At 38.4% G+C, this 26,961-nt stretch overlaps 1 protein-coding gene across 1 annotated transcript; it reads right to left on the bottom strand.

Moving 5' to 3' along the window:
- Nucleotides 1-23,430: 23,430 nt before the first annotated feature.
- LOC132600722 (uncharacterized) lies at nt 23,431-24,828 on the bottom strand. Its single transcript, XM_060314058.1, has 2 exons — nt 23,872-24,828; nt 23,431-23,787 (listed from the first exon to the last, which is right to left on the bottom strand). Exon 1 carries the CDS (start codon nt 24,718-24,720, stop codon nt 24,103-24,105), a length of 618 nt encoding a protein of 205 aa, XP_060170041.1. The 5' UTR covers nt 24,721-24,828; the 3' UTR covers nt 23,431-23,787; nt 23,872-24,102.
- Nucleotides 24,829-26,961: the final 2,133 nt, after the last annotated feature.

Raw genomic sequence — 26,961 nt, 5'->3', positions numbered from 1 at the left:
AATAAATCGACGTGAATCTGAACTATTCAAATCAATAAATTAGCGCGATTTTGAATTAGTTGGGTCAATGAATTTGAGTGAATTTAAATTAGTCGGACGAACGAACCATATATGAATTTGAATAGATCTTCACAAATGAAGAAATTCATATAGGCGAGGTGAATCTACATTAGTCAGACAAGTGAATCAGCATGAATCTGAATTATTCAAACAAATAAATTGGCATGAATTTAAATTAGCCGGGTCAGTGAATCGGGATGAATCTAAATTACGCTGAGAAATTGAATCTATATATTAATTTGAATTAACTGGATTCAGTAAATTCTGAATACAAGATGATTATACGAACAAGAAAAACAATCAATTCCTTAATATTGGAAGACACAAGGAATTCTTCCAATGTAGTATATCATTTATGAATATACTAGAATTCTTGTATATGGTCATCTTCCAACACACTCCCCCTGTAGTCGATCTGCCACAGATTTAGAAATATCTTTTGGAGATGGTCATGTTAGCGGCAACAAGTGAAACATTCATGTGCAGACTTAACTAAAAAGGAAAGAATCTTTTTTAATACCGACCTTCTTCCTATTTAGATTAATGTAGATTTTAATAAGTAGATTGGATTTCAAATTTGAAAAATGGAAGAATTGGAGATAGGATCAATGAATTTTTTTGTTCTAATGCATGATTTCATTCCTGACTTTACCATTTGGTTGTTGTTACTGATACAAAAGCCCTAGTACCCGAATTTGCATCTTTTCCCATAGTTAATGATTATCCCAAAGTGTTTCCTGAAGATCTTCCTGTATTCCTCCTGATAGAGTTATTGATTTTAGGATTGATGTTATTCGCGACACCCAACCTATTTCTATCCCTCCTTATCGTATGGCTCCACCGGAGCTAAGGGAATTAAAGGATCAGTTAAAGGACTTGTTGGATAAGGGCTTCATCCGACCAAGTTCCTCACCTTGGGTTGCTCTAGTCTTGTTTGTTATGAAGAAGGATGGTTCCCTTAGGATGTGTATTGACTATCGCCAGCTTAATAAGGCGACCATTAAGAATAAATACCCTTTGCCTAGGATAGATGATCTATTCGACCAACTTCAGGGTGCTAAGTTCTTTTCGAAGATTGACTTAAGTTCTGGGTATCACCAATTAAAGATAAAAGAGGAATAAGTCGTTATTATAATTTGAATCGATCCTAAAAAGCTTAACATAAGGTACATCCCTCTAATAATATAGTTAAGAGACGTAAAAAATATTTTTCAATTGGTGAAATTTTTTGAAAAATATTTCCTCTAGAAAGAAAAAAAAAATAAGTTCCTTCAAAATGCGAAAATGACCTCCATAGTGTAAGAGGTGAAAACAAATTCCGCAAGTAGTATTCCACATTGATTGTGTCCTCCAACACCCCTCTTCTTCACCCCTATCCCCACTAACCCATACCCGATTATATATAAATGTTTTTATGATTGTATTTTTTGCTTACGTACCAAACATACAGAAATAAATAAGAAATTCACTTCTTTTACTGAAAAGCATTTTCCATAGAAAACATTTTCTTTCATACTGAACACACCCTGGATGAAAAATATACATCTTTAAATTTGGGAGATAGCCTATGTTAGTAATGTGAGAGACCCTTTAGGCATTAGATCCAAGTTACAACAGTTTTTGTTTTGATACAGTATAGAGATGTGTTGGAATATGATGTATATCGTTAGGAATATTCTATATATCAAGTGGTATATCTTGTATATCGAGTGTATATCAGAGTATGCACTGATTAGTTCAAAAGTTAGTTAGAGTTAGTTGATGTGTTAGGAAGAATCACGTGTGGATCATGGCTAGCTGTATACAGCTGGCATGTTAGTTACAATCATATATACCCCACTCAATTGTAATAATGAGATTGAATCAAATACAATTGTAACACCCCGTACCTTTAACGAAAGTTTTGACCACGATCCTAGACTTAGAAAATCAGATAAAGAATGTGGGAATTGAAATTTTCCTGTTCAGTTGTGATATGGTGGTTTACGCCCATGAACAGTGGTCGTATTTCAATTTACGCCCACGAACAGTGATCGTAAACTGAAACCAAGAATTTCTGAACATTCTGGAATTTGACATTTTGAGGTCATATGGTTAAATACAGACCGTATTTCACTTTACGGCCCGTATTTCAAAATATATTTGGAATTTGGAAAAACTTCCTTGATTAAAGTTGTAGAGCTTTGAAATACCTTTCCAACGGTATATTATGGGGGTCAAACGGACCTCTGTACAAAGAGTTATGGCTATTTTACTGAAGAGAGGCAGTGCAGTCCGTAAATCAAAATACGGACCGTAAATCAATTTACGGCCCGTAAAGTGAAATACGTCCAGCACTGTTCAGGACGTAAACTACAATTTCACAGGGCAGTATATATTCATCCATATCAATTCAAGTCATTATTTTTCATTCCCTCAAACCCTAGAACGACCTCCTACTCTCCTCCAACATCAAGAACACCAAGGTAGGTCCATTCTAATTATTCCAACTCAATTCTAACATATATCCTTGTAATCTAAACAAGAAATCATCATTCCTAATCTAGGGTTTTCAAGAAAACCCATCTCAAGATTCAAGAATCAAGATTTAGGAAATATTCTCTAAAATTCAAGTCTTTAATTCAAGTTTTGGAGCAATTAAGGTATGTAGAACTTCCATCCACATGTGAGAATCTCTACGTTCTTCCCCATGTTCCGTTTCTTGATATCCATGAAGTTCAAATCCTAGGGCATTAAACCCAACATATTGGTAGTCCGTATTTATGTACATGAATTTTGTACCTATATTCGTTATTGTATTCCTAATCTTCCATTACGGTTATTAGGAACCCAAGCTTAATCCATGAATCATGAATTCTTCCTCATGTGTTCTCATTATGTTTATATCAAACTTTATGATTTTATCTAGCAAGTTACAAGCATGTTTTCAAGTCAATTATATATTTATGATTACGAACTATTGTTATTACTCATGAATCAAGAACATGTTTTGCAAGACTATGACAAGTTATCTTATGAAACTATATTTACAAGTTATATGATTTATGAAAACTATGTACAAGCAAGTTATGATTCATGATATACCATGGGCAGCAAGTGCCACTATTTTACATGTTCATGTTTTTGGGAGTTGCATTAATTACCGAGGAGGGCTTCAGATAGCCTGAAACTACGCAGCCACCGTAGGATGAGGATTGCTCCACCCATGATCCGGATGATCTCTCATAATGACTGGATCCCATAATTTTTATTAAATCTCATGTTCCCTGGCAAGGACTGAGTGTTCTGCTGGCGGGACACAAGCACCAGACCATGGATCGGTTATAAGTTATTGCTCTCCTTACTTATGATATTTTTACCATGTTATATATATATATATATATATATATGTATTCATGCTCATGCTCAGGTTCATGTCCAGGTTTTCAGTTTCAGTTCTTATCATGTTATTTCATGTTCCATGTTATTTCATTCAGTTGCTTTACATACCAGTACATTCAATGTGCTGACGTCCCCTTTTTATTGCCCGGGGGCCTGCATTTCACGATGCAGGTACGGATTTACAGGACGACGCTTCTGCTCATTAGGATTTGCACGTACCAGCTTATTGGTGAGCCCCATCTCATTCGGGGTTTAGACATTGTCTTTCTTTATTTAGTTTTGCATCTAAAGGTATGCTGGGGGCTTTGTCCCAGTAAGTATGGTTTCCAGTCAGACTCATGATAGAGGTTTCATAGACTAGACAAGTCAGTTATGTCAGGTCAGAAATTCGGAGTCGTATAGCCATTTTGGCTCATTCATGTTATATTCCGCACTCATGTTTAAACAAGTATTTTTATTAAGTATTATGACTTACTACGTTTTATAAAGGCTCATCATGCATTCACGTTATATTCCGCTTATGTTAGGTATCATGATGATTCAGCAAGCCATGTGGTTCGCTCGGTCACATGCAGTCAGGCACCGAGTGCCGTGTTACGTCCAGGCCATGGTTCGGGGCGTGACAACAATACACATTTTCTTCTCCTCCTCCTCTCTAACCGATTTTCCCTCCAAAAATGTCGAGTATCCATGGATGAGTTGAAGCTCATCTCATGGTGTTGATTTAATAAATTCATATGGTATCAGAGCAGGTTGTATACGATCCCTATCCAAAATTTGTAAAACTCCATTGGAAAGTAACAAATCAAAGCTTAAAGCAAGCTCAAACATGACAAAAAGTTCGAATACCACAGGAGAAGCAACAATCATAATCGATCGTCATCATCCTTTGTATCCGCAGCCATTTGACGTACCTGGACTTGTTTTGATCCCAAAAAAACTCAAAGGATTAGAAAATTATATATTGTGGAGCAGATCAATGAAGTTAGCATTAAGAGAAAAAGGTAAACTTGGATTTATAAATGGAACTTGTATAAAACGTAAGTACAAAGGTCATTTAGAGGAGTTATGGGAAAAATGTGATGCTATAGTATTATCATGGTTAGGAAGTACTATTTCTAGTGAATTGATAGCTAGCATTGTGTATGCTGCTAGTGCTAGACAGATCTGGGAAGAATTTAGAGAGAGATTTGACAGATCTAACCTTACAAGGATCTATCACTTATGTTCATCAATTGTAAATTTGAAACAAGGCAATGATTCTGTTACTTGCTATTACACTAAGATGAAGGAGTTATGGGATAAATTGGATGTGATGGTTCCCTTGCCATCTTGTTGTGAAGAATCCAAACAGTACACAGATCATCTCAAGTCTCAAAGGCTAATACAATTCCTTATGGGATTAAATGAAAGTTACAGCAATATAAGAGGTAATTTGTTGGCAAAAGGAACTGGTGTGATTGTAAATGAAGCATATGCAGTGACTGCACAGGAAGAGAGTCAAAGATCTCGAGGAGTGATTAATGCACATAGAGAACCATTGGCTATGCTAGCAAGGAATACACAAGGTTACAGATACAAAAAATCAGTTCAAGGATCAATACTAGGACCACCATGTGGACAATTGTCACGCCCCGAACCATGGCCTGGACGTAACACGGCACTCGGTGCCTGACTGCATGTGACCGAGCGAACCACATGGCTTGCTGAACTATCATGAGGCATAACATAAGCGGAATATAATGTGAATGCATAATGAGCCTTTATAAAACATGATAAGTCGTAATACTTAATAAAAATACTTGTTTAAACATGAGTGTAGAAATAACATGAATGAACCAAAAATGGCTATAAGACTCGAATGTCTGCCTGACTGCATGTGACCGAGCGAACCACATGGCATGCTGAACTATCATGAGGCATAACATAAGCGGAATATAACGTGAATGCATAATGAGCCTTTATAAAACATGATAAGTCGTAATACTTAATAAAAATACTTGTTTAAACATGAGTGCAGAAATAACATGAATGAACCAAAAATGGCTATACGACTCGAATGTCTGACAGAACATAACTGACTTGTCTAGTCTATGAAACCTCTATCATGATCTGACTGGAAAACATACTTACTGGGACAAGGCCCCCAGCATACCTTAGATGCATAACTAAGCATAAAACAAAAGTTGAATAAACCCCGAATGAGATGGGGCTCACCAATAAGCTGATACGAATGTTGTCTTACTGAGCAGATGTGTCGTCCTGTATATCAGTACCTGCATCGTGAAATGCAGGCCCCCGGGCAATAAAAAGGGGACGTCAGCACATTGAATGTACTGGTATGTAAAACAACTGAAAGAAATAACATGGGACATGGAATAACATGATAAGAACTACAACTGAAAACCTGGACATGAACCTGAGCATGAGCATGAGCATGAGCATGAATACATATATATATATATATATATATATATATATATATATATATATATATCACATGGTAAAAATATCATAAGTAGGGAGAGCATTTCATAAACTGACATATCATAACACCACGTGGGAACGTGGAGTCTGGTACCTCGCCGGACCAGCTGAGCCCCTATACCTTGCCAGGGTATAAGGTAGTAACGTACCTGATGGAACCATTCAGTGTAAAATTAAGGTATCGTCCTAACTAGGCGGAGCGATCCTTGTCCTATGGTGGCTACATAGTTTCAGGCTATCTGAGCCTTCTCGGTAATGCGTGCAACTCCAAAAAACATGAACATAACATAGTTGGCTAAGAAGCCCATGATTTTCGTGAATTAACTTGTAATCATGATTCCACGAAATAACTTGTAACATAGTTTCATGAAATAGCTTGTAAACATGGTTTCATGAAATAACTTGTAAATATGGTTTCAGGAAATATCTTGTAAATATGATTTCAGGAATAGCTTGTAAACATGATTTCATGAAATAACTTGTAATATGGTTTCATGAAATAGCTTGTAAATATGGTTTCATGAAATAGCTTGTAAACATATTCTTGATTCATGAGTAATAACAATAGTTCATAATCATATATGTGTAATTGACTTGAAAACATGCTTGTAACTTGCAAAATAAAATCATTAAGTTTCATATGAACATAATGAGAACACATGAGGAAGAATTCATGATTCATGGATTAAGCTAGGATTCCTAATATCCGTAATGGAAGGTTAGGAATACAACAACAAATATAGATACAAAATTCATGTACATAAATACTTAAATATGGGCTACCAATATGTTGGGTTTAATGCCCTAAGATTTTAACTTCATGGATATCAAGGAAACGAAGCATGGGGAAGAACATAGAGATTCCCTCATGTGGATGGAAGTTCTACATACCTTAGTTGTTCCAAAACTTGAATTAAAGACTTGGATTTTGAAGAAGATTTCCTAAATCTTGATTCTTGAATCTTGAGATGGGTTTTCTTGAAAACCCTAGATTAGGAATGATGATTTCTTGTTTAGATTACAAGGATATATGTTAGAATTGAGTTGGAATAATTAGAATGGACTTACCTTGGTGTTCTTGATGTTGGAGGAGAGTGGGAAGTCGTTTTAGGGTTTGAGGGAGTGAAAAATAATGAGTTGAACTGATATGGACGAATATATAGTGTTCTGGAACATTGCAATTTACGTCCAGCAAAATACTGGCCGTATTTCAGTTTACGGGTCGTAAACTGACTTTACGGGCCGTATTTTGCCCCATGGACTGCACTGCATCTCTTCAGTAAAATGGCCATAACTCTTTGTACAGATGTCCGTTTGACCCCCGTAAGATACCGTTGGAAAGGTATTTCAATGCTCTACAACTTTCATCGAGGAAGTTTTCCCAAATTCCAAACACGGTTTGAAATACGGGCCGTAAAGTGAAATACGGTCCGTATTTAACCCTATGACCTCAAAATGTCAAATTCCAGAATGTTCAGAAATTCTTGGTTTCAGTTCACGACTTGGTTTACGGCCCGTAAAGTGAAATACGACCACTGTTCATGGGCGTAAACCACCATAACACAACTGAACGGAAAACATTCAATTCCCACATTCTTTATCTGATTTTCTAAGTTTAGGATCGTGGTCAAAACTTTTGTTAAAGGCACGGGGTGTTACAATATCTCCCCCTTGGGATCATTCGTCCTCAAATGATGGGTCATGGTTAAGGATATGGCTGGGCATGGCTTGAATACATGAACGTGAAGAAACATGACATGGAACATGGAAAGCTGACATGACATAGTTTCATGAAAACATGAGTGCTAAAACTTGAGACATGAATAGAGAATACATGAACTTGAACGTGAAACGTGAGGCATGAATACACAAGGGACATTATAACTCTTCTCCAAAATGTCATTAAGTCATCATTAATTCGATACTTGTAACTATTTCCCGACACACAACATATACCTTGCTTTCCTTAACAACTTTCGTCTCTTACCTCAAATGTCCTTGAAATCTCATTTAGAATCATTAAATATTACTTCTTACTCGTCAACATATCGTATACTTCATACCATTTGTGGTTCTATTCGCGGTACGCTAACGGGGAAATTTCCAAGGTGTAACATTCTCCCCCCCTTTATGGAGCATTCGTCCTCGAATGTTAACATTCGGGATTCTACAAAAATTTCGCCAGAGTTTCCCCTGTAATATGGCACTACCAACCTGTCACAACAGCCCATAATATCATTTCCTCACAAGGCTACATCACAATAGCACTATAAATTGGCCACACACGATCAAAAGCATGAAAAGAAAGCTTACATACCTCAAAATTTTGGTGCTTCATTATAAATCTCTTCTGCGGGCTGAAACAAATGCGGGTACATGGATTTCATATCCTCCTCGGCTTCCCATGTAGCTTCCTCAACTTTCTGACTCCTCCACAGGACTTTCACTGAGGCTACTTTCTTAGTTCTCAACTTGCGAACTTGACGATCAAGAATGGCTACAAAGATCTCCTCATATGTGAGGCCATCCTTAACTGTTATAGTAATAGCAGGAACAACCAACGATGGGTCTCCTACACACTTCCTCAACATGGATACATGAAACACTGGTGTACAACAGCCAAATCTTGTGGTAACTCAAGTTCATAAGCTACTAGACCAACCTTTCGTAGAATTCTGTAAGGTCCAATATATCTGGGACTTATCTTCCCTTTCTTGCCAAATCTCATGACACCTTTCATAGGTGAGACTTTAAGGAACACCTAATCATCAACTGAAAATCCTAGGTTCCCTTCGCCTCACATCTGTATATGACTTCTGGTGACTCTGAGCCGTTTCAAACGCTCCTGTATTAACTTGACTTTCTCCATATCCTGATAAACTAAAATCTAGTCCTAACAACTCTGCTTCACCAACTTTGAACCAACCAATTGGTAATTTACACCTTCGCTCAAAAAGGGTTTCAAATAGTGCCATACCAATACTATCATGATAATCTTTTTTTTTTTTTTTTGTAAACTCAATAAGAGACAGGTGGTCATCCCAATTACCATTGAAATAAAGGACACATGGTTACTGAACTGAATGAATATAAGATTACTAAACTGCTGAGATACTAAACTGAATGTCTATTGTACTGACTGAAGACTGGGCTGACTGAATACTGGATTAGTTGAATACTGAGCTGACTGAATACTGAATTAGCTGAATACTGAGCTGACTGAATACTGGATTAGCTAAATACTGGACTGGCATGAATACGTGGGTACTAGACTGATATCTAAGTACTAAGCTGACATAAATATCTGAGTATTGAACTAACATGAATATCATAACATGAGGCCTAAATAGCGTATCTGTCTGACCATTTGTGTGAGGATAAAAAGTTGTACTAAGGTTCACCTCTGTACCCAATCCTTTCTGAAAGAATTTTTAGAAGTTCGCTGTGAACTGAGCACCAACTCTGAAATAATGGACACTGTGATCCCATACAATCCGGCAATTTCATTAACATATGACTTGGCATAATCTTCTGTTCAATCTGGGGTCTTAACTGGCAAGAAGTGCGCTAACTTCGTAAGTCTGTCCACAATCACCCAAATTAAATCATGCCTCCTAGCTGAATGAGGTAGACCTGATACAAATCCCATATTGATCATTTTCCATTTCCAGATAGGAATATCAACATTCTGAGCCAAGCCACCAGGCCTCTGGTGTTCGGCTTTCACCTGCTGACAATTCGGGCACTTAGCTACAAAATCTGCGACATTCTTCTTCATATTGTTCCACCAGTAAATCTCCTTAAGATCATGGTACATCTTAGTGGAACCTGAGTGAATGGAATACCTAGAGTTGTGAGATTCTAACATGATTCTCTTTCTGATCCCATCAACATCTGGAACGCATAATCTGCCTTGATATCTCAAGGTACCATTATCTCCCTCCTCAAAAGCTAAGGCTTTCTATTCTTGAATCCCCTCTTTCATCTGCAACAAGTAGGAATCACCAAACTGCTTCTCTCTAACTTCTATGACTAAGGAGGAATAAGCCATGTTCTGGGAAATAACTCCACCCACTTCAGAGTCTGAAAGTCGAATTCCTAGTTTGGATAAGCAATGAACTTATTTCATCTTAGTTCTCTTGTCTACCTAAATCATGAACCATACTTCCCATACTTGATTTTTGATACTTCCTAAAATACTCATAGTACTGTTGTGCGCTAAGTCTATGACTAGCATCTTAAATATTAGAGTCTTGTGCAAGGGCACTACCCTTTTGACACATAACTGGGCATGATCTTATAGCTTTTATGAGACCGCCTAATCGATAGTAATTGAACTTGACAATATTCATTCGGCGATCATTCTACTCAATTCAGTATTCCTCTAAGATGAGGCATATTCCTTATGAAGACTATCTCATTATGCCAACTTAACTGAACTAAGGTTCTTCATATCTCATACTAACCCTTCGGGTCTTCAATTATCTCACTGGACTTATTGGAGATTTATGCATCTCCCCCTTAGACCAAGGCTAACATCTTATACTTACAAATTCTTCTCTTTTGATGGGATCCAATTAACATTCCTTATCTTCTGTAATTCCTTTGTACTCTACAACATTGATGAATTTTTCGACTCCCATTTGAGCAATTTCTCATGGGGAAAAACTAAATTTACTTACATGAACGGTTGCTATTGTATTCATAACTGGCATACTCCATCTTAATGACTTTACTCTGCTCACATTGTAAGTCTTAGGTCAACCCCCTTTTGACAACTCTTAAAGGCTATTCGTTTATAGTTTGCTCTTTTACGATTTAGCTGGTTTCTTCTTCCACTAATCACTCTACTCCACGCTTAACGTAAGCCCTTGGTTTCTAACACACATTCGGATGTATCCGAACTGTCACCTACTCAAGGTGTTCATCTAAATAGGAAATCAAATCATATTTCTCAAAGTCAGTTGTACTCATAACTTAGTCAAATCTTATCATTACTATTGACATGGCTTTTCCAGACATATTACGAACTTATATCTCATTCTCCTTCTATTTCTAGGAAAAATTTTGGCAGAGTTTCCTCTGTATTTCTTACTATCACAAAAACCAGCACGCAGGAAATACCAACAATGCCTCACAAGGCCAACATGTATACATATATATCATATCATATCATAGCCACACAGGGCTCCCAATTTCAACAACAGTATAAAAATGATGAACTTACCTCATATGTCCAACTCAACTGTACCTGTTACAATTTCCTGTTTATTTCCCCTTTAATCTTTAACAACAGATGGAGTGGGTCCTGATGACCTCTGGTAGAATACTGTCTGCCTCCACCTTCCTGAGATCCTCCATGATTTACCTTTCTTGTAGACTTAGCTCCTTTTCTAATTTCTCTAATATCCTCTTCCTGTGGTATCCCATTGTCCTTTCTCAAGAACATCATTATCATTCAACATACAATTCATTCCACTACACCCCTTGTCGGGCAACTTACATTGGATTCCACTTTCTATAGAACTTGAATTCTCATTCGTTACCAACAAGTACTGCACAATTGTTCTCCCTATGGGTAAATATCCTTACTTGGACCTTGAATTACCTGTTCATCTCTTGCGCATTCGAAACGTACGTAATTCGAGAGGAAGAGAAGTTACTTATTGCTCTAAGCTTCATGGCACGATCTAGAGTAGAAAGAAATGAGAAAAATCCTGAATGTCTTGGTGGTCAACTGTTTATATGTATGGGGCCCTCACACATATAAAAGTGACCCCACTGGACACGGTTTCATAGACTCCCTAAAGACTTTTGAACCTAGGCTCTGATACCAAGTTTTGTCATGCCCCGAACCATGGCCTGGACGTAACACGGCACTCGGTGCCTGACTGCATGTGACCGAGCGAACCACATGGCTTGCTGAACTATCATGAGGCATAACATAAGCGGAATATAACGTGAATGCATAATGAGCCTTTATAAAACATGATAAGTCGTAATACTTAATAAAAATACTTGTTTAAACATGAGTGCAGAAATAACATGAATGAACCAAAAATGCCTATACGACTCCGAATGTCTGACATAACATAACTGACTTGTCTAGTCTATGAAACCTCTATCATGATCTGACTGGAAAACATACTTACTGGGACAAGGCCCCCAGCATACCTTAGATGCATAACTAAGCATAAAACAAAAGTTGAATAAACCCCGAATGATATGGGGCTCACCAATAAGCTGATACGAATGTTGTCTTACTGAGCAGATGTGTCGTCCTGTATATCAGTACCTGCATCGTGAAATGCAGGCCCCCGGGCAATAAAAAGGGGACGTCAGCACATTGAATGTACTGGTATGTAAAACAACTGAAAGAAATAACATAGGACATGGAATAACATGATAAGAACTGCAACTGAAAACCTGGACATGAACCTAAGCATGAGCATGAGCATGAATACATATATATATAACATGGTAAAAATATCATAAGTAGGGAGAGCATTTCATAAACTGACATATCATAACACCACGTGGGAACGTGGAGTCTGGTACCTCGCCGGACCAGCTGAGCCCCTATACCTTGCCAGGGTATAAGGTAGTAACGTACCTGATGGAACCATTCAGTGTAAAATTAAGGTATCGTCCTAACTAGGCGGAGCGATCCTTGTCCTATGGTGGCTACATAGTTTCAGACTATCTGAGCCTTCTCGGTAATGCGTGCAACTCCCAAAAACATGAACATAACATAGTTGGCTAAGAAGCCCATGATTTTCGTGAATTAACTTGTAATCATGATTCCACGAAATAACTTGTAACATAGTTTCATGAAATAGCTTGTAAACATGGTTTCATGAAATAGCTTGTAAATATGGTTTCAGGAAATAGCTTGTAAATATGATTTCAGGAATAGCTTGTAAACATGATTTTATGAAATAACTTGTAAATATGGTTTCATGAAATAGCTTGTAAATATGGTTTCAGGAAATAGCTTGTAAACATGATTTCATGAAATAGCTTGTAAATATGGTTTCATGAAATAGCTTGTAAACATATTCTTGATTCATGAGTAATAACAATAGTTCATAATCATATATGTGTAATTGACTTGAAAACATGCTTGTAACTTGCAAAATAAAATCATTAATTTTCATATGAACATAATGAGAACACATGAGGAAGAATTCATGATTCATGGATTAAGCTAGGATTCCTAATATCCGTAATGGAAGGTTAGGAATACAACAACGAATATAGATACAAAATTCATGTACATAAATACTTAAATATGGGCTACCAATATGTTGGGTTTAATGCCCTAAGATTTTAACTTCATGGATATCAAGGAAACGAAGCATGGGGAAGAACATAGAGATTCCCTCATGTGGATGGAAGTTCTACATACCTTAGTTGTTCCAAAACTTGAATTAAAGACTTGGATTTTGAAGAAGATTTCCTAAATCTTGATTCTTGAATCTTGAGATGGGTTTTCTTGAAAACCCTAGATTAGGAATGATGATTTCTTGTTTAGATTACAAGGATATATGTTAGAATTGAGTTGGAATAATTAGAATGGACTTACCTTGGTGTTCTTGATGTTGGAGGAGAGTGGGAAGTCGTTTTAGGGTTTGAGGGAGTGAAAAATAATGAGTTGAACTGATATGGACGAATATATAGTGTTCTGGAACATTGCAATTTACGTCCAGCAAAATACTGGCCGTATTTCAGTTTACGGGTCGTAAACTGACTTTACGGGCCGTATTTTGCCCCATGGACTGCACTGCATCTCTTCAGTAAAATGGCCATAACTCTTTGTACAGATGTCCGTTTGACCCCCGTAAGATACCGTTGGAAAGTTATTTCAATGCTCTACAACTTTCATCGAGGAAGTTTTCCCAAATTCCAAACACGGTTTGAAATACGGGCCGTAAAGTGAAATACGACCACTGTTCATGGGCGTAAACCACCATATCATAACTGAACGGAAAACATTCAATTCCCACATTCTTTATCTAATTTTCTAAGTTTAGGATCGTGGTCAAAACTTTCGTTAAAGGCACGGGGTGTTACAACAATGTGGTTATAAAGGACACATAACTCAAGATTGCTACAGACTTGTTGGCTATCCTGCTGACTTCAAAAGCAAGAAGAAGAATGGGCAAGCTCTTCAGGACAAGCCTTTTGCCAATTCAACTACTGCTGAACCAAGTGGATCACAATATGGAAGTGGAGGATTATTCACACCACAACAATATAAGGAAGTGTTGCACAAGCTTGATGAGTTTTCACCTACCAACTATGTAGCAAACATGGCAGGTATATATTATCATTTAGCCAATGATGTAGCTTATTAATGGATAGTAGACTCAGGTGCATCACATCATATTACACCTTGCGAGAAGCTCCTAACTGCACTTAGAAGTTTAGGATCACAACAAAGTAGCAAAGTGCAAATTCCAACTAGTGACAAGTCACATATAGCACATGCAGGATGTTACGTCCCGTAGTTTTATACATTGGGACAACCCGGATTAACTATGATAATTCAAGGCCAAGACCATTCCGGGAATGTTGGGAGTGGGTCGTGTGATGGGTGTTCTAGCCGTGTATATGGGTGTGGGAAATGGAATTGATGAATTAATTCTATATCATGTTAGATTGTTGTAGAGTGGGGAAAAGAATATAAATCATCAATATATTTATAAGTGTGTAGTGTGGCCGGGTATAGCCCCAAATTTGTAGCAAAGCATGAATTGCTATCGCTTAGCGTCGTAATGGTTATCGTGATGAATTCTAGTTGGAAATGAGCAATTAATAACTCAAGATTGATGTTGAGAATTTGTGGGCTGATCTAAGGCTTATTGTACGTTTGATGTAATTCGTATATCTATGAAAATTATATCGTTATATTGTGGATTGTGATACAAAACATGACTTAAAAATGAGGAAAGTAACAAGAGGGCTACTCTCGGCTAGGGGACTGGTTTCGGCCAGCTTGGAGAAATTTTTTGGATTGTTGGAAAATTTATGGGAATGGTTTAGAAGTCCTCCAATATTGTGGGTAAGGATTCGGGTTGATAATTGAATGTATGAGCAATAATGTGGCTTGAATGTAAGCCGTTGAATTGAATATTTGGAAAGTTGTTAAATGATGTAAAAGAGAGCTACTATTATTACTTTGCCTTTCGAATTGATTATCGATGTTGCTAGGTTGGTTATTGTGGTTGTTGTTGTTGATTTTGAGCGAGTTAAATTCTCGGGATGGCCTATTTACAGGGGAAATGCTGCCGAATTTTCTGTAGAATTTAATAAATAGTTGGAATGAATGGCTTAAGTGCCCTTAGCTAATGTTTGGTATTCGTTGGCGTATTTGTAGACCTTGGGGAGCCCGAGGCGTAGATTGGGATTTACTTTAGATTGGCTATTTTGGAGTGCGTACGAGGTATGTAAAGCAACCTTCTTTTCTTGGCATGCCTTAGTTTCACATAGGCTAGATTAGAGCCTTAAGGAAATTCCAAATCCGACATCCGAGCATGATATGATCTATATATTCCTTGGCAATCCTATGTATGATTTGATGAAAAAAAGAACCATTATGTTTTTGAAAGAAGGGATTTCCATACTTTGTACAAAAGGTTTCACTTTAATGAATTTCGTAATCTTTGAATGTCATATCTTTCGCATAAAGGCTCGTATTGTTCCAACATTTTCATAAGAGTTGGCATGACGTATAATGAGTATGTTTTGCATAAGCGGGCCTGATTCGGGTCGATACCCGTCCGTGGGTCCTGCGACCTTCCTTTATGTAATTCGGAGAATCTTTGAAAGAATTTGGTATGACCATTATTCCGATTTCAAATATGATCATTTTACTTATGTTTGAAGTTATGATAATGATTTTATGCATATGACTACTCACGACTCTATTCGTGCATTCTGTTATTCCTTTCGCCGAGTCCCGGGCCGGTTCTGTTATCGTGAGCATTTTGATATACTCCGGAGTTATGTTGTGTTTATGGTTCACCGAGCTACTCGCAAAAGAGGGTCGGGTTCCACCTATATCTGGTGTTATGCTGTGTATGGCGTTATGTTGTGATGTAATATGTGACGGGGATACGGAGATCTAAGACTTTCTGGTGTTATGCTGTGTTATGGCGCCATCGACGGGTGGGCGACCATATTCTTCTGTACCCGATGCATGACTTACATGTTTTTGAAAGCAAACAAATTTTGATATGTTGGATTTGCACTTATGTTTGATACTTCCATTTCGTTTATATCTCAGATTTGCTTTCTGTACATTCTGCTTTGCATACTCAGTACATATTTCGTACTGACCCCCCTTTCTTCGGGGGGCTGCGTTTCATGCCCGCAGGTACAGACGCACAGTTTGGTGATCCACCGGTTTAGGACACCCCCTTTTTGTTGTTGGAGTGCTCTTCTCCTTTCAGAGCATATCTTTTGGTATATATTTTTGTTCGCCATGTATGTATATATATTCGTTCAGGGGTACGACGGGGCCCTGTCCCGCCATATGATTCGTTTGGTCTGTTAGAGGTCTGTAGACGTATTTGTGGGTGTGTGTGCCTACTTATGTACAGTTATGTTTATATGATTCTACTCGTTATGGCAGCCTCGCCGGCGTGCATTTTGTATATGCGTTTTGGGCCGTTGTGCCATTTGATAGCCTTGTCGGCTTTTGATACATTTGACAGCCTTGCCGGCTTTTTGATATATATATATATATATATATATGTTCGCACATGGTTGCGTTGAAATGTGTCTGATACAGTTTGATATGATTTGAGACGACATATAGTACTTATGGCCGCATATGCTATTTGGATGTGATCAGATATGGATAGGTATGTCAGGGTGCCCAAGTAGGGCACTAGTCACGGCCTACGGGGTTAGGTCGTGACAGAAGTGGTATCAGAACGGTTTGTCCTCGGAATGTCTACAGACCGTGTCTAGTAGAGTCTTGTTTATCGGTGTGTTGTTCACCACATCTATAAACAGGAAGCTACAGGACATTTAGGGTGTTTCCTTTCTTTGAGTCTTAGATCGTGCGATAGAGCTGTGCTATTAGGATGACTCTGTTCTGATCAGTTGATGTGTTTTTCTTTCAGTGATGCCTCCGAAAAAGGCAACGGCTGCCCAGAAGAAAAAGGCGGTGGTAGGAGAGACTAGCCGGGCTCGGAAGGGTACTCGGACCCTTGCTCAGATGATGCGTGATATTGCACCCCGGCCAACAGACTCTGCTACGTCTTCTTCATCGGAGGAGTCTGGAGCACCAGCCGCTGCCACTATGGATCAGGGGGCGGCTTCACTATAAGCTCCAGAGGCTCCAGCGCCCGAGCCTCCAGCTCCTCAGCCATGGGCGGAGGATAGGACGTTGAGGGAGGCCGTACAGTTATTGACTACTTTGGTAGCGAGACAGGCTCGCAGACGCGGGCTGAGAGCTGATGATGATGATGACAGGCGAGATAGCCTGAGAGTTCGTGACTTTCTGACTTGCGGTCCCCCAGAGTTTTTTGGGTCTAAGCCCGAGGAGGACCCCCATGATTTTATTCGGGGGATGCGGCGTTCATTAGATTTGGTCAGGGCTTCAGAGACCAAGTCCGTTGAGTTGGCCTCGCACAGATTACGAGATGTTGCTGCCAATTGGTATGAGTCTTGGGAGCTGTCCAGGGGTGAGAGTGCTTCCCCAGCTACTTGGGATGAGTTTGTGGCCGCTTTTCTCCGCCACTTTTTGCCCCCGGAGTTACGACGGGCGCGGGTTGATAGATTTTTACAGTTCCGGCAGGGAGGTCGGAGTATTCGTGAGTATAATTTGGAGTTCGATTCTTTGGCTCGATATGCGCATGCTATAGTGGCTGACATGGCTGACCGGATGCACCGGTACGTGATAGGGCTGCCGTTACTTAGTTGACGGCTGCATGGCGGTGGCATCGCAGACTGATATGGACATCGGCCGGTTACAGGCTTACGCGCAGGGTATGGAGGACCGGCACAGAGAGGATCAGGCGGACAGAGATCGTGATAGGAGACCGCCCAAGCGGGCCAGGTCAGCTGGGTATTCTGGGGAGTCCCAAAGCGGGCAGCCTCAACAGTATGTTAGACAGTCTTCTCAGCCGGCGCAGAGTGCACTCCCGTAGTCTATCGGGGAGGGATTTGATAGTGTCAGATACTCAGGAGCAGGCTAGAGTTCCAGAGCATTAGGTTCGCAGATGACCAGAGGTTCCAGCTAGTCCAGACCACCCAGGCCCCGTTGTTCTTATTGCGGGAAATCGCACCCAGTGGAGTGCTATCGAGCTACCGGAGCCTGTTTTTCTTGCGGCCGTCAGGGCCATATGATGCGTGATTGTCCGATGGTGAGTGGTTCTGGCAGTATAGTTCAGCCGACAGGATCAGCCGCAGGTTCATCTTCTACTCCCTCAGCTGTGCGCCCTGCGGGGCGAGGTATGCCGGTACAGACAGGTCGCGATCGAGGCCGTGGCGGTGTTTCAGATTCTAGCGGTCCTTCGAACCGCATATATGCGTTGGCCAGCCGACAGGACCAGGAGGCGCCACCAGGTGTGGTTACAGGTGATTTGAATTTCTAAATTCGTTACATTGTTTGGTAAGAAATTGATATATGCTATTCGAAAAGAAACTCCCCCGAAATGTGTGTGAGACCCTATAAGGCTAATTTAACATTCGAGGACGAATGTTCTAAAGGGGGGGAGGATGTTACGTCCCGTATTTTTATACATTGGGACAACCCGAATTAACTATGATAATTCAAGGCCAAGACCATTCCGGGAATTGAAGTCGGGTCTTTTGACCATTTGATTTTATTTTGAGCTATAAGTTATATATGAAATTGTTGGCATTGAACACTTAGGAAAAATTGGGACCACAATTCATAAAATTGGAATTAAAAATGTTGTGCAAAAATGCCATGGTGGCCTTGTATATTGAATGGTCCCCACACATTGTGTGGCCAATTTTAATTGGTCCAACACATTGTGTGGGCCAAAGACAAATAAGAGATATTTGTGGGGACTTAAAGATGACCCTTAAGTCATCTTCTCTCATTGTCAACACTTAGAAAAAAAATATATCAAGGAGGTGAAGAACACCACCAACCTCACGGCTAAGACCAAGAAAACCAACCCCCATTTTTAGCTTCTCAAAAATTATTTCTTTGGTATAAACCCACTATTTGGAGGTCCCTAAGTAGCGTGGAAGTATTGTTTGGATCATCCAACTACTCATTTTGCCCATTTGCAAACCCTAGCCTATTGGTGGATTGAAGAAGAAAGGTGAGTTCTAATCTTATTTTTGAGTTATAAATGTTGTATGCATATTGTAGTATGCTAAAATGGATAAAAATCATGAAATATAGTATGTTGGGAGTGGGTCGTGTGATGGGTGTTCTAGCCGTGTATATGGGTGTGGGAAATGGAATTGATGAATTAATTCTATATCATGTTAGATTGTTGTAGAGTGGGGAAAAGAATATAAATCATCAATATATTTATAAGTGTGTAGTGTGGCCGGGTATAGCCCCAAATTTGTAGCAAAGCATGAATTGCTATCGCTTAGCGCCGTAATGGTTATCGTGATGAATTCTAGTTGGAAATGAGCAATTAATAACTCAAGATTGATGTTGAGAATTTGTGGGCTGATCTAAGGCTTATTGTACGTTTGATGTAATTCGTATATCTATGAAAATTATATCGTTATATTGTGGATTGTGATACAAAACATGACTTAAAAATGAGGAAAGTAACAAGAGGGCTGCTCTCGGCTAGGGGACTGGTTTCGGCCAGCTTGGAGAAAATTTTTGGATTGTTGGAAAATTTATGGGAATGGTTTAGAAGTCCTCTAATATTGTGGGTAAGGATTCGGGTTGATAATTGAATGTATGAGCAATAATGTGGCTTGAATGTAAGCCGTTGAATTGAATATTTGGAAAGTTGTTAAATGATGTAAAAGAGAGCTACTATTATTACTTTGCCTTTCAAATTGATTATCGATGTTGCTAGGTTGGTTATTGTGGTTGTTGTTGTTGATTTTGAGCGAGTTAAATTCTCGGGATGGCCTATTTACAGGGGAAATGCTGCCGAATTTTCTGTAGAATTTAATAAATAGTTGGAATGAATGGCTTAAGTGCCCTTAGCTAATGTTTGGTATTCGTTGGCGTATTTGTAGACCTTGGGGAGCCCGAGGCGTAGATTGGGATTTACTTTAGATTGGCTATTTTGGAGTGTGTACGAGTTATGTAAAGCAACCTTCTTTTCTTGGCATGCCTTAGTTTCACATAGGCTAGATTAGAGCCTTAAGGAAATTCCAAATCCGACATCCGAGCATGATATGATCTATATATTCCTTGGCACTCCTATGTATGATTTGATGAAAAAAAGAACCATTATGTTTATGAAAGAAGGGATTTCCATACTTTGTACAAAAGGTTTCACTTTAATGAATTTCGTAATCTTTGAATGCCATATCTTTCGCATAAAGGCTCGGATTGTTCCAACATTTTCATAAGAGTTGGCATGACGTATAATGAGTATGTTTTCCATAAGCGGGCCTGATTCGGGTCGATACCCGTCCGTGGGTCCCGCGACCTTCCTTTATGTAATTCGGAGAATCTTTGAAAGAATTTGGTATGACCATTATTTCGATTTCAAATATGATCATTTTACTTATGTTTGAAGTTATGATAATGATTTTATGCATATGACTACTCACGACTCTATTCGTGCATTCTGTTATTCCTTTCGCCGAGTCCCGGGCCGGTTCTGTTATCGTGCGCATTTTGATATACTCCGGAGTTATGCTGTGTTTATGGTTCACCGAGCTACTCGCAAAAGAGGGTCGGGTTCCACCTATATCTGGTGTTATGCTGTGTATGGCGTTATGTTGTGATGTAATATGTGACGGGGATACGGAGATCTGAGACTTTCTGGTGTTATGCTGTGTTATGGCGCCATCGACGGGTGGGCGACCATATTCTTCTGTACCCGATGCATGACTTACATGTTTTTGAAAGCAAACAAATTTTGATATGTTGGATTTGCACTTATGTTTGATACTTCCATTTCGTTTATATCTCAAATTTGCTTTCTGTACATTCTGCTTTGCATACTCAGTACATATTTCGTACTGACCCCCCTTTCTTCGGGGGGCTGCGTTTCATGCCTGCAGGTACAGACGCACAGTTTGGTGATCCACCGGTTTAGGACACTCCCTTTTTGCTGTTGGACACGTGTCAAAAATCTGAATTAGCGTGAATTTGAATTAATCAGGTCAGTGAATTGGGTGAATCTAAATTAGTCGGACCAATGAATCCATATATGAATTTGAATTAATCAGATTCAGTGAATTTCAAATACAAGATGATTATACAGTCAAACCTCTCTATAACAGTATGGTTGGGTCCGAAATTTTCATCTGTTATAGAGAATGACTGTTATACACCTATAACAACATTGACATTTAAATAATACTTCGCTGTTATAGGCAAAAAAGATGCCTAAAATCTAATTTTCATTTTTAATTGTCAAATTCTAAAATTAATCACATTTTGTATAACGAAGGAAAATCGTTTAATGATGAAGATATATATATTCATATGATATTTTTTGTCATAAATAGTGTATTGAATGATCAAATATTTGGTCAAAATTTCTAGTCTTATTATTGGTAATTATAGATATTCTATTTTTATAAAAATGGTTAATTATTATATTACCAAAAAAAGAAGATAACTGTTATATGGGGGATAATTTTACAAAGAGCGTACTGCTATAAAGTTGGTTGTTGTTGTTACAGGTGAAATGTTATTATAGAGAAGTAAAATATAACATAAAAAATCGGTTTCAAAAAGTCTTAGCTGTTATAGAAAGGTGCTGTTATATACAGGTGCCGTTATAGAGAGGTCGGACTGTATTTTCAAGAAATACAATCAACCCCTTAATGCTTGAAGACACAAGGAATTCTTTCAATGTAGTATATCATTTATGAATATACTAGAATTCATAGATATAGGAAAAGGTCGTCTCCGAACACATTGAACTATCAGATTGAGGCTTATTCTTTTGAGGATGGTCACATCAGTATCGTCAAGTGGATCAATATTCATGCGCAGACTTAATTGGAAAAAAAAAATCCCTTTTATTACCGACCTTCTTCCTATTTAGATTAGTTTAGATTTTAGTAAGTAGATTGGATTGCAATTTTGACAAATGAAAGAATAGGAGGTAGGATCAATGAATGGTTTTTGTCTAATTTATCATAACCTTGTTCAAGAAAGCCATTATTATAATTTGAATCGATTTTTTTTTTAAAAAAAAAGAAGCTTAAATAAGGTACATCTCTCCAATATTATACTTTAGAGATGCATAAAATGTTTCCCTACTTTTCCGTATTCGGTTGGTCAAATTTTTGAAAAATAACTTCTCTAGGAAATCAAATTCCTTAAAACGATGAAAATGACTTTCATAGTGGAAGTAGGGAAAACAAATATCACAAGTGGTATTCCTTATTAATTGTGTCCTCCCACCCTTTAACACACCTCTTCTTCACCCCCACCCATATAGCCTCCATGCCCACCAAACCACACCATACCTCCCACCCGCACCTCCCATAATATTTATCTAAACTATATACAGATGCTTCTAAGATAATAATTTTTGCTTACATACTAAACACAAGAAAATAAGTAAGAAACTCACTTATTGCCTGTTTTTTTTTTCTTTTCAAAAAGACATTTTCGATGGAGCAACATTTCCTTCATTCCAAACACACCCTAAATGAAAAATATATCTTTGTCAATGGCTAAAAACTTATCCCACAACCAATTTAAACACATTTGCGAGTCAATTTTTACCTTTTATTTGCATTGACGATCATGTTAACCCTTACGAATCTTTTTACTTGTTATATTATCTGTGGTAGTTACTGCTCATTTTTTTCCACCCTACTTTATCAAGGCTTTTTCGTTTTCGTTATTTTCATTTTCATACTGCTTTGAATTGCTTGTCCTTATTTGATCTTTTTGGCCGTGCTTTCTCTTAAGTCGATGATCTTTCAGAAACAACCTCCTAACCTTCCAAGATAGGGATAAAGTCTGCGTACACTTTACCCCACATTGTGGAATTTCCCTGGGTCTTTACCCTCCGCAAACCCCACATTGTGAAATTTCCCTGAGTATGTTGTTGTTGCTGCAGCAGTAGTACTATTCACACATAAAAGCACTTGACAAATATCTTTTGACTTTGTTACAATTCATACCTTGTAGCTATTCTTCTTCAACTATTATACTTCTTTATCCTATTCCTTTCAACTGTGAAATATTTAAAAGTTGTAACAGATAATTTACCTTGTAGTTTAACTTTTTAAGTTGTGTAAACAAAAACAAACTTGTTTGGTTACATATAAACTATTAATCCCTTGACATAAGACAAGATTCTAGTGTAGTGGCAATGGGAACTTCCATTCATATAACAAAATGTTTTTTACTCCAACAAGATTTGACCTGCCAAATTCCAAGGTTGTGCTAAATCATCCAAGTGCTTTTCAGATGAATTCAACTTGGTGAATGTTCACAGCAAGCTAGGAGTTGCACATTCCAAAAACTAACAACTTAAAAGTGTCAAATATGGTACAACAAATCATTGTCCATTTAGTAAATTAAAAATTGATTCCAATACCATCAAGACTATCTTGACAGTAACCACAATGAAGTAAATTTTTCATCTACTAGCTGTTCTTCTCATATGAAAAAACTAATGCTCAATTCTCCAAGATTCAGAATGGCTTCCTCACTGGTCACCAGGCAATTCTTAATGATGTCAGAATCACCTGAATAATTAAAAAGTGCTACGGTCAGGAAAACTCTATAAGGATACTCAACCAACACTAAAGCAAGTTGGGCCAGAATCTCACCGGGGTCGATAATGTTCAGGCAACAGATCCTCTAGAATTTACCACAAGCCGTCCCCAAATTTGCATTGTTTGAAACAAGAAAGATATATCAGCGCATAATTTCAGACACTTTTATGATACTACCAATCCAAAGATCATCACATACATGAGTAGTGACTGAAAGAGAAGGAACTGATAATCACTTCATGGACTGAAAGCAGTGGTTGTTCTAATGAAACCAGCAACAGATTATTATTTGCCAAAACCAATTATGTCATCTGGGAATAGGTCTTCTAAATCAAAGATGTTATCGTCTTTGATGCTAGTTTTTACGCCTGGATAAGTTCCACTGCCACTAGTGCCAGGAATTGATGGTAATTGCATAGTATCAACAGGAAAACCTCCCTCGGGAGCTCCCATGGCTCTCTCAAGACCATTCGTAGTGCCAGTGCTAGAAGCTGTACAACCATGGACTCCAATATGATCGACAACTGATGGTGGAAAACTTGCAGTGTTAACAACAGGACCTGCTTGAGAGGCTCCAACCAACTGCTTGCTCATTAGCTCTTCCAGCGACCCGACTTTAGTGACTGGATGATTGTACATTCGGTTGCCACCAGCAACAGATGGTTGCAAGCTAAGTGATGCAGATTTCACAGGGTCAACACTATGCCGCGCTCCAGAGGTGCCCTCTGCCGGTACAGTGATTACATCTTCTATGCTTAGCAAGAACTCATACACGTCGGGAAATGAACTATCCAATTCACTACCAACAGAAGCACCAAGGGTAAATTTCTCATGGTTTACAGCTGATGGTCCTTCGATAGCATTAGTCATGCAGTTGGTAACTGGCCCTGGTAAAGATGGCATCCCTGTGTCAAGAGCTTCAGTCACATAGTCGGTGATTGGCCACTGTAATTGTCCTCCACAAGGTCCTTTCAACCAGTCAGAATTTTGTCGTTGTGAAGGTTCAGCAAATCAGCAGCATTCACACTAGTGATGTCATGAACGCTTCTTCTCCTCTTCGCCTTGTCATTTTCATTTAGTCGACCGAAGAATTTCTGGGCATGGTTGCCACTTGTCTTGGTGTTCTAGATAACACATAGTTCCTCGATATACTTAGCCAATTGCCTTTTCCATATTTCTCCAACCCCTGGAGAAACAACCTAAGAAAGGATAGAAGATTAAAAAAAGTTATTAGCCTTGGAATTTAATCTGGGAAGTAAATTGCAAGACGATAACAACAACAACATAATATAGGGTAGAATCCCACAATGTGGGGCCTGGGGAGGGTAGAGTGTACGCAGACCTTACCCCCAACTTGAAAGGTAGGGAGGTTGTTTCCGAAAGACCCTCGGCTCAAGAGAGAAAACAAGACAAGAAGCCAGATAGGGACAAGCATATCAAAAACAATATGAAAACGAGGAATAATAAAAGTGAGAAAGTCATGATAGAACAGTCTGGAAAGAAAGAAGCATTAGCTACCATAGATAAATAAGATAATCAAAGTACAAATCCCAACAAATATAAGCAGAAATCAAATGGCAATAAACGAATGAGCAAAACTACAACTACTAGGATGAAAGGATAAGCAACCTAGCCTTCTATCCTAATCTGAGTCCTCCACAACCTCCTATCTAAGGTCATGTCCTCGGTAAGCTGAAACTGCGTCATGTCCTGTCTAATCACCTCTCCCAATACTTCTTCGGCCTCCCTTTACCTCTCCTGAAACCGTCCAGCTAACCTCTCACACCTCCGCACTGGAGCATCTGTGTCTCTCCTCTTCACATGCCCAAACTATCTCAGCCTCGCTTCCCGCATCTTGTTCTCCACAGATGTCACTCCCACTTTATCCCGGATATCTTCATTCCTAATTCTATCCCTCCTAGTGTGCCCACACATCCATCGCAGCATTCGCAAGATGATATCTGCTTAAAACTAATGCATTCTCTTAATCAGCACATTTTTTTGCATCTTTGAAATTCTACTCACGATCGTTACAATTATTTAGACATTTTTTACTTCCACCTATATACAATGAACACATCTAATAAGTTTGAATCTTCAAGTTTGGTGTTATTTCAGCAGGCATTTATCACTACTGACCACCTGCACCCAGCCAAAACAATACAATATAGACTAGTAAGGCGAGGAACTAGAGGTTTTTAGTTATAAATGAACTAAGCTTGGTAGCGATAGACCTATATTGTTCACTTGTCAGCAACAAATTCACAAGTTTTTCCAGCATGAGTTAGATTAAACCAATGTCTTTATAATTCTGATGTCTATAGTACCGTGTCCGTATATAGTACGTCACTCAACTGTTGGCAAAAAACAATTATACGATGACGCAATGACTTACATTACAACACAGATATCAAGCTGTACTCTACTCTTCTATGAAAAAGACAAACTTACACAGAAAAAAAAAAGCACTGCCTTTAATATTTCTTGAGAAAAGAAAAAACTAAAGAAAATTGAAGAAGAAATTACTAACCAAAGCAGAGGGGATTTCTTCCATATTTTCAGACACCAAATTTATGTGTAGCACGTTCTTATTTAAAATTTTCACGCCAGATCAACTTAGATTCTACTATACATTTGCACATATAATCAGAAAAGATTTTAGTTACAGATTGAAGAATAACATCGCTTCTGTCAATATTTTGGTCCAAATTGACAGAATTGTTGTCAATCTAAAAAATAACAGGAAAAAGAAGAATTTTGTTGCAAAGAACTTCTTAAAGAAGCAACTTTTAAATCTTTACTGTAAACATTGAAACACATTATTGTACAGATTAAATAATCATCAATTTCATGAGATGTTTCAAAGCAAACTAACATGGTAATTACAAAATATGCAGGAAAAGCCTCACCCATGTTCTTCTGCAGTCCAAGGAATCCCTTTTCGCCGTTCTGCTTCTGCTCCCGATAATCTACTTCTGCAGCTGGAACAACTTTGCATTTTCCCATATTTGGGAAGGGGGAATTTTCCCAATTCAATGTCGTTGACATGTTCAACAAGGTCATTATAATGCTGAATAATTTCTTGAAGAAATTTCGTAGGAACTGCAGCAGCAATCTTCACGAATAGATTGCTATCCCCAGAAT

This window comes from Lycium barbarum, chromosome 6 (assembly GCF_019175385.1).
Source record: "Lycium barbarum isolate Lr01 chromosome 6, ASM1917538v2, whole genome shotgun sequence".
Taxonomy (NCBI): Eukaryota; Viridiplantae; Streptophyta; class Magnoliopsida; order Solanales; family Solanaceae; genus Lycium; species Lycium barbarum.
This window is presented reverse-complemented; position numbering and strand designations above follow the sequence as displayed.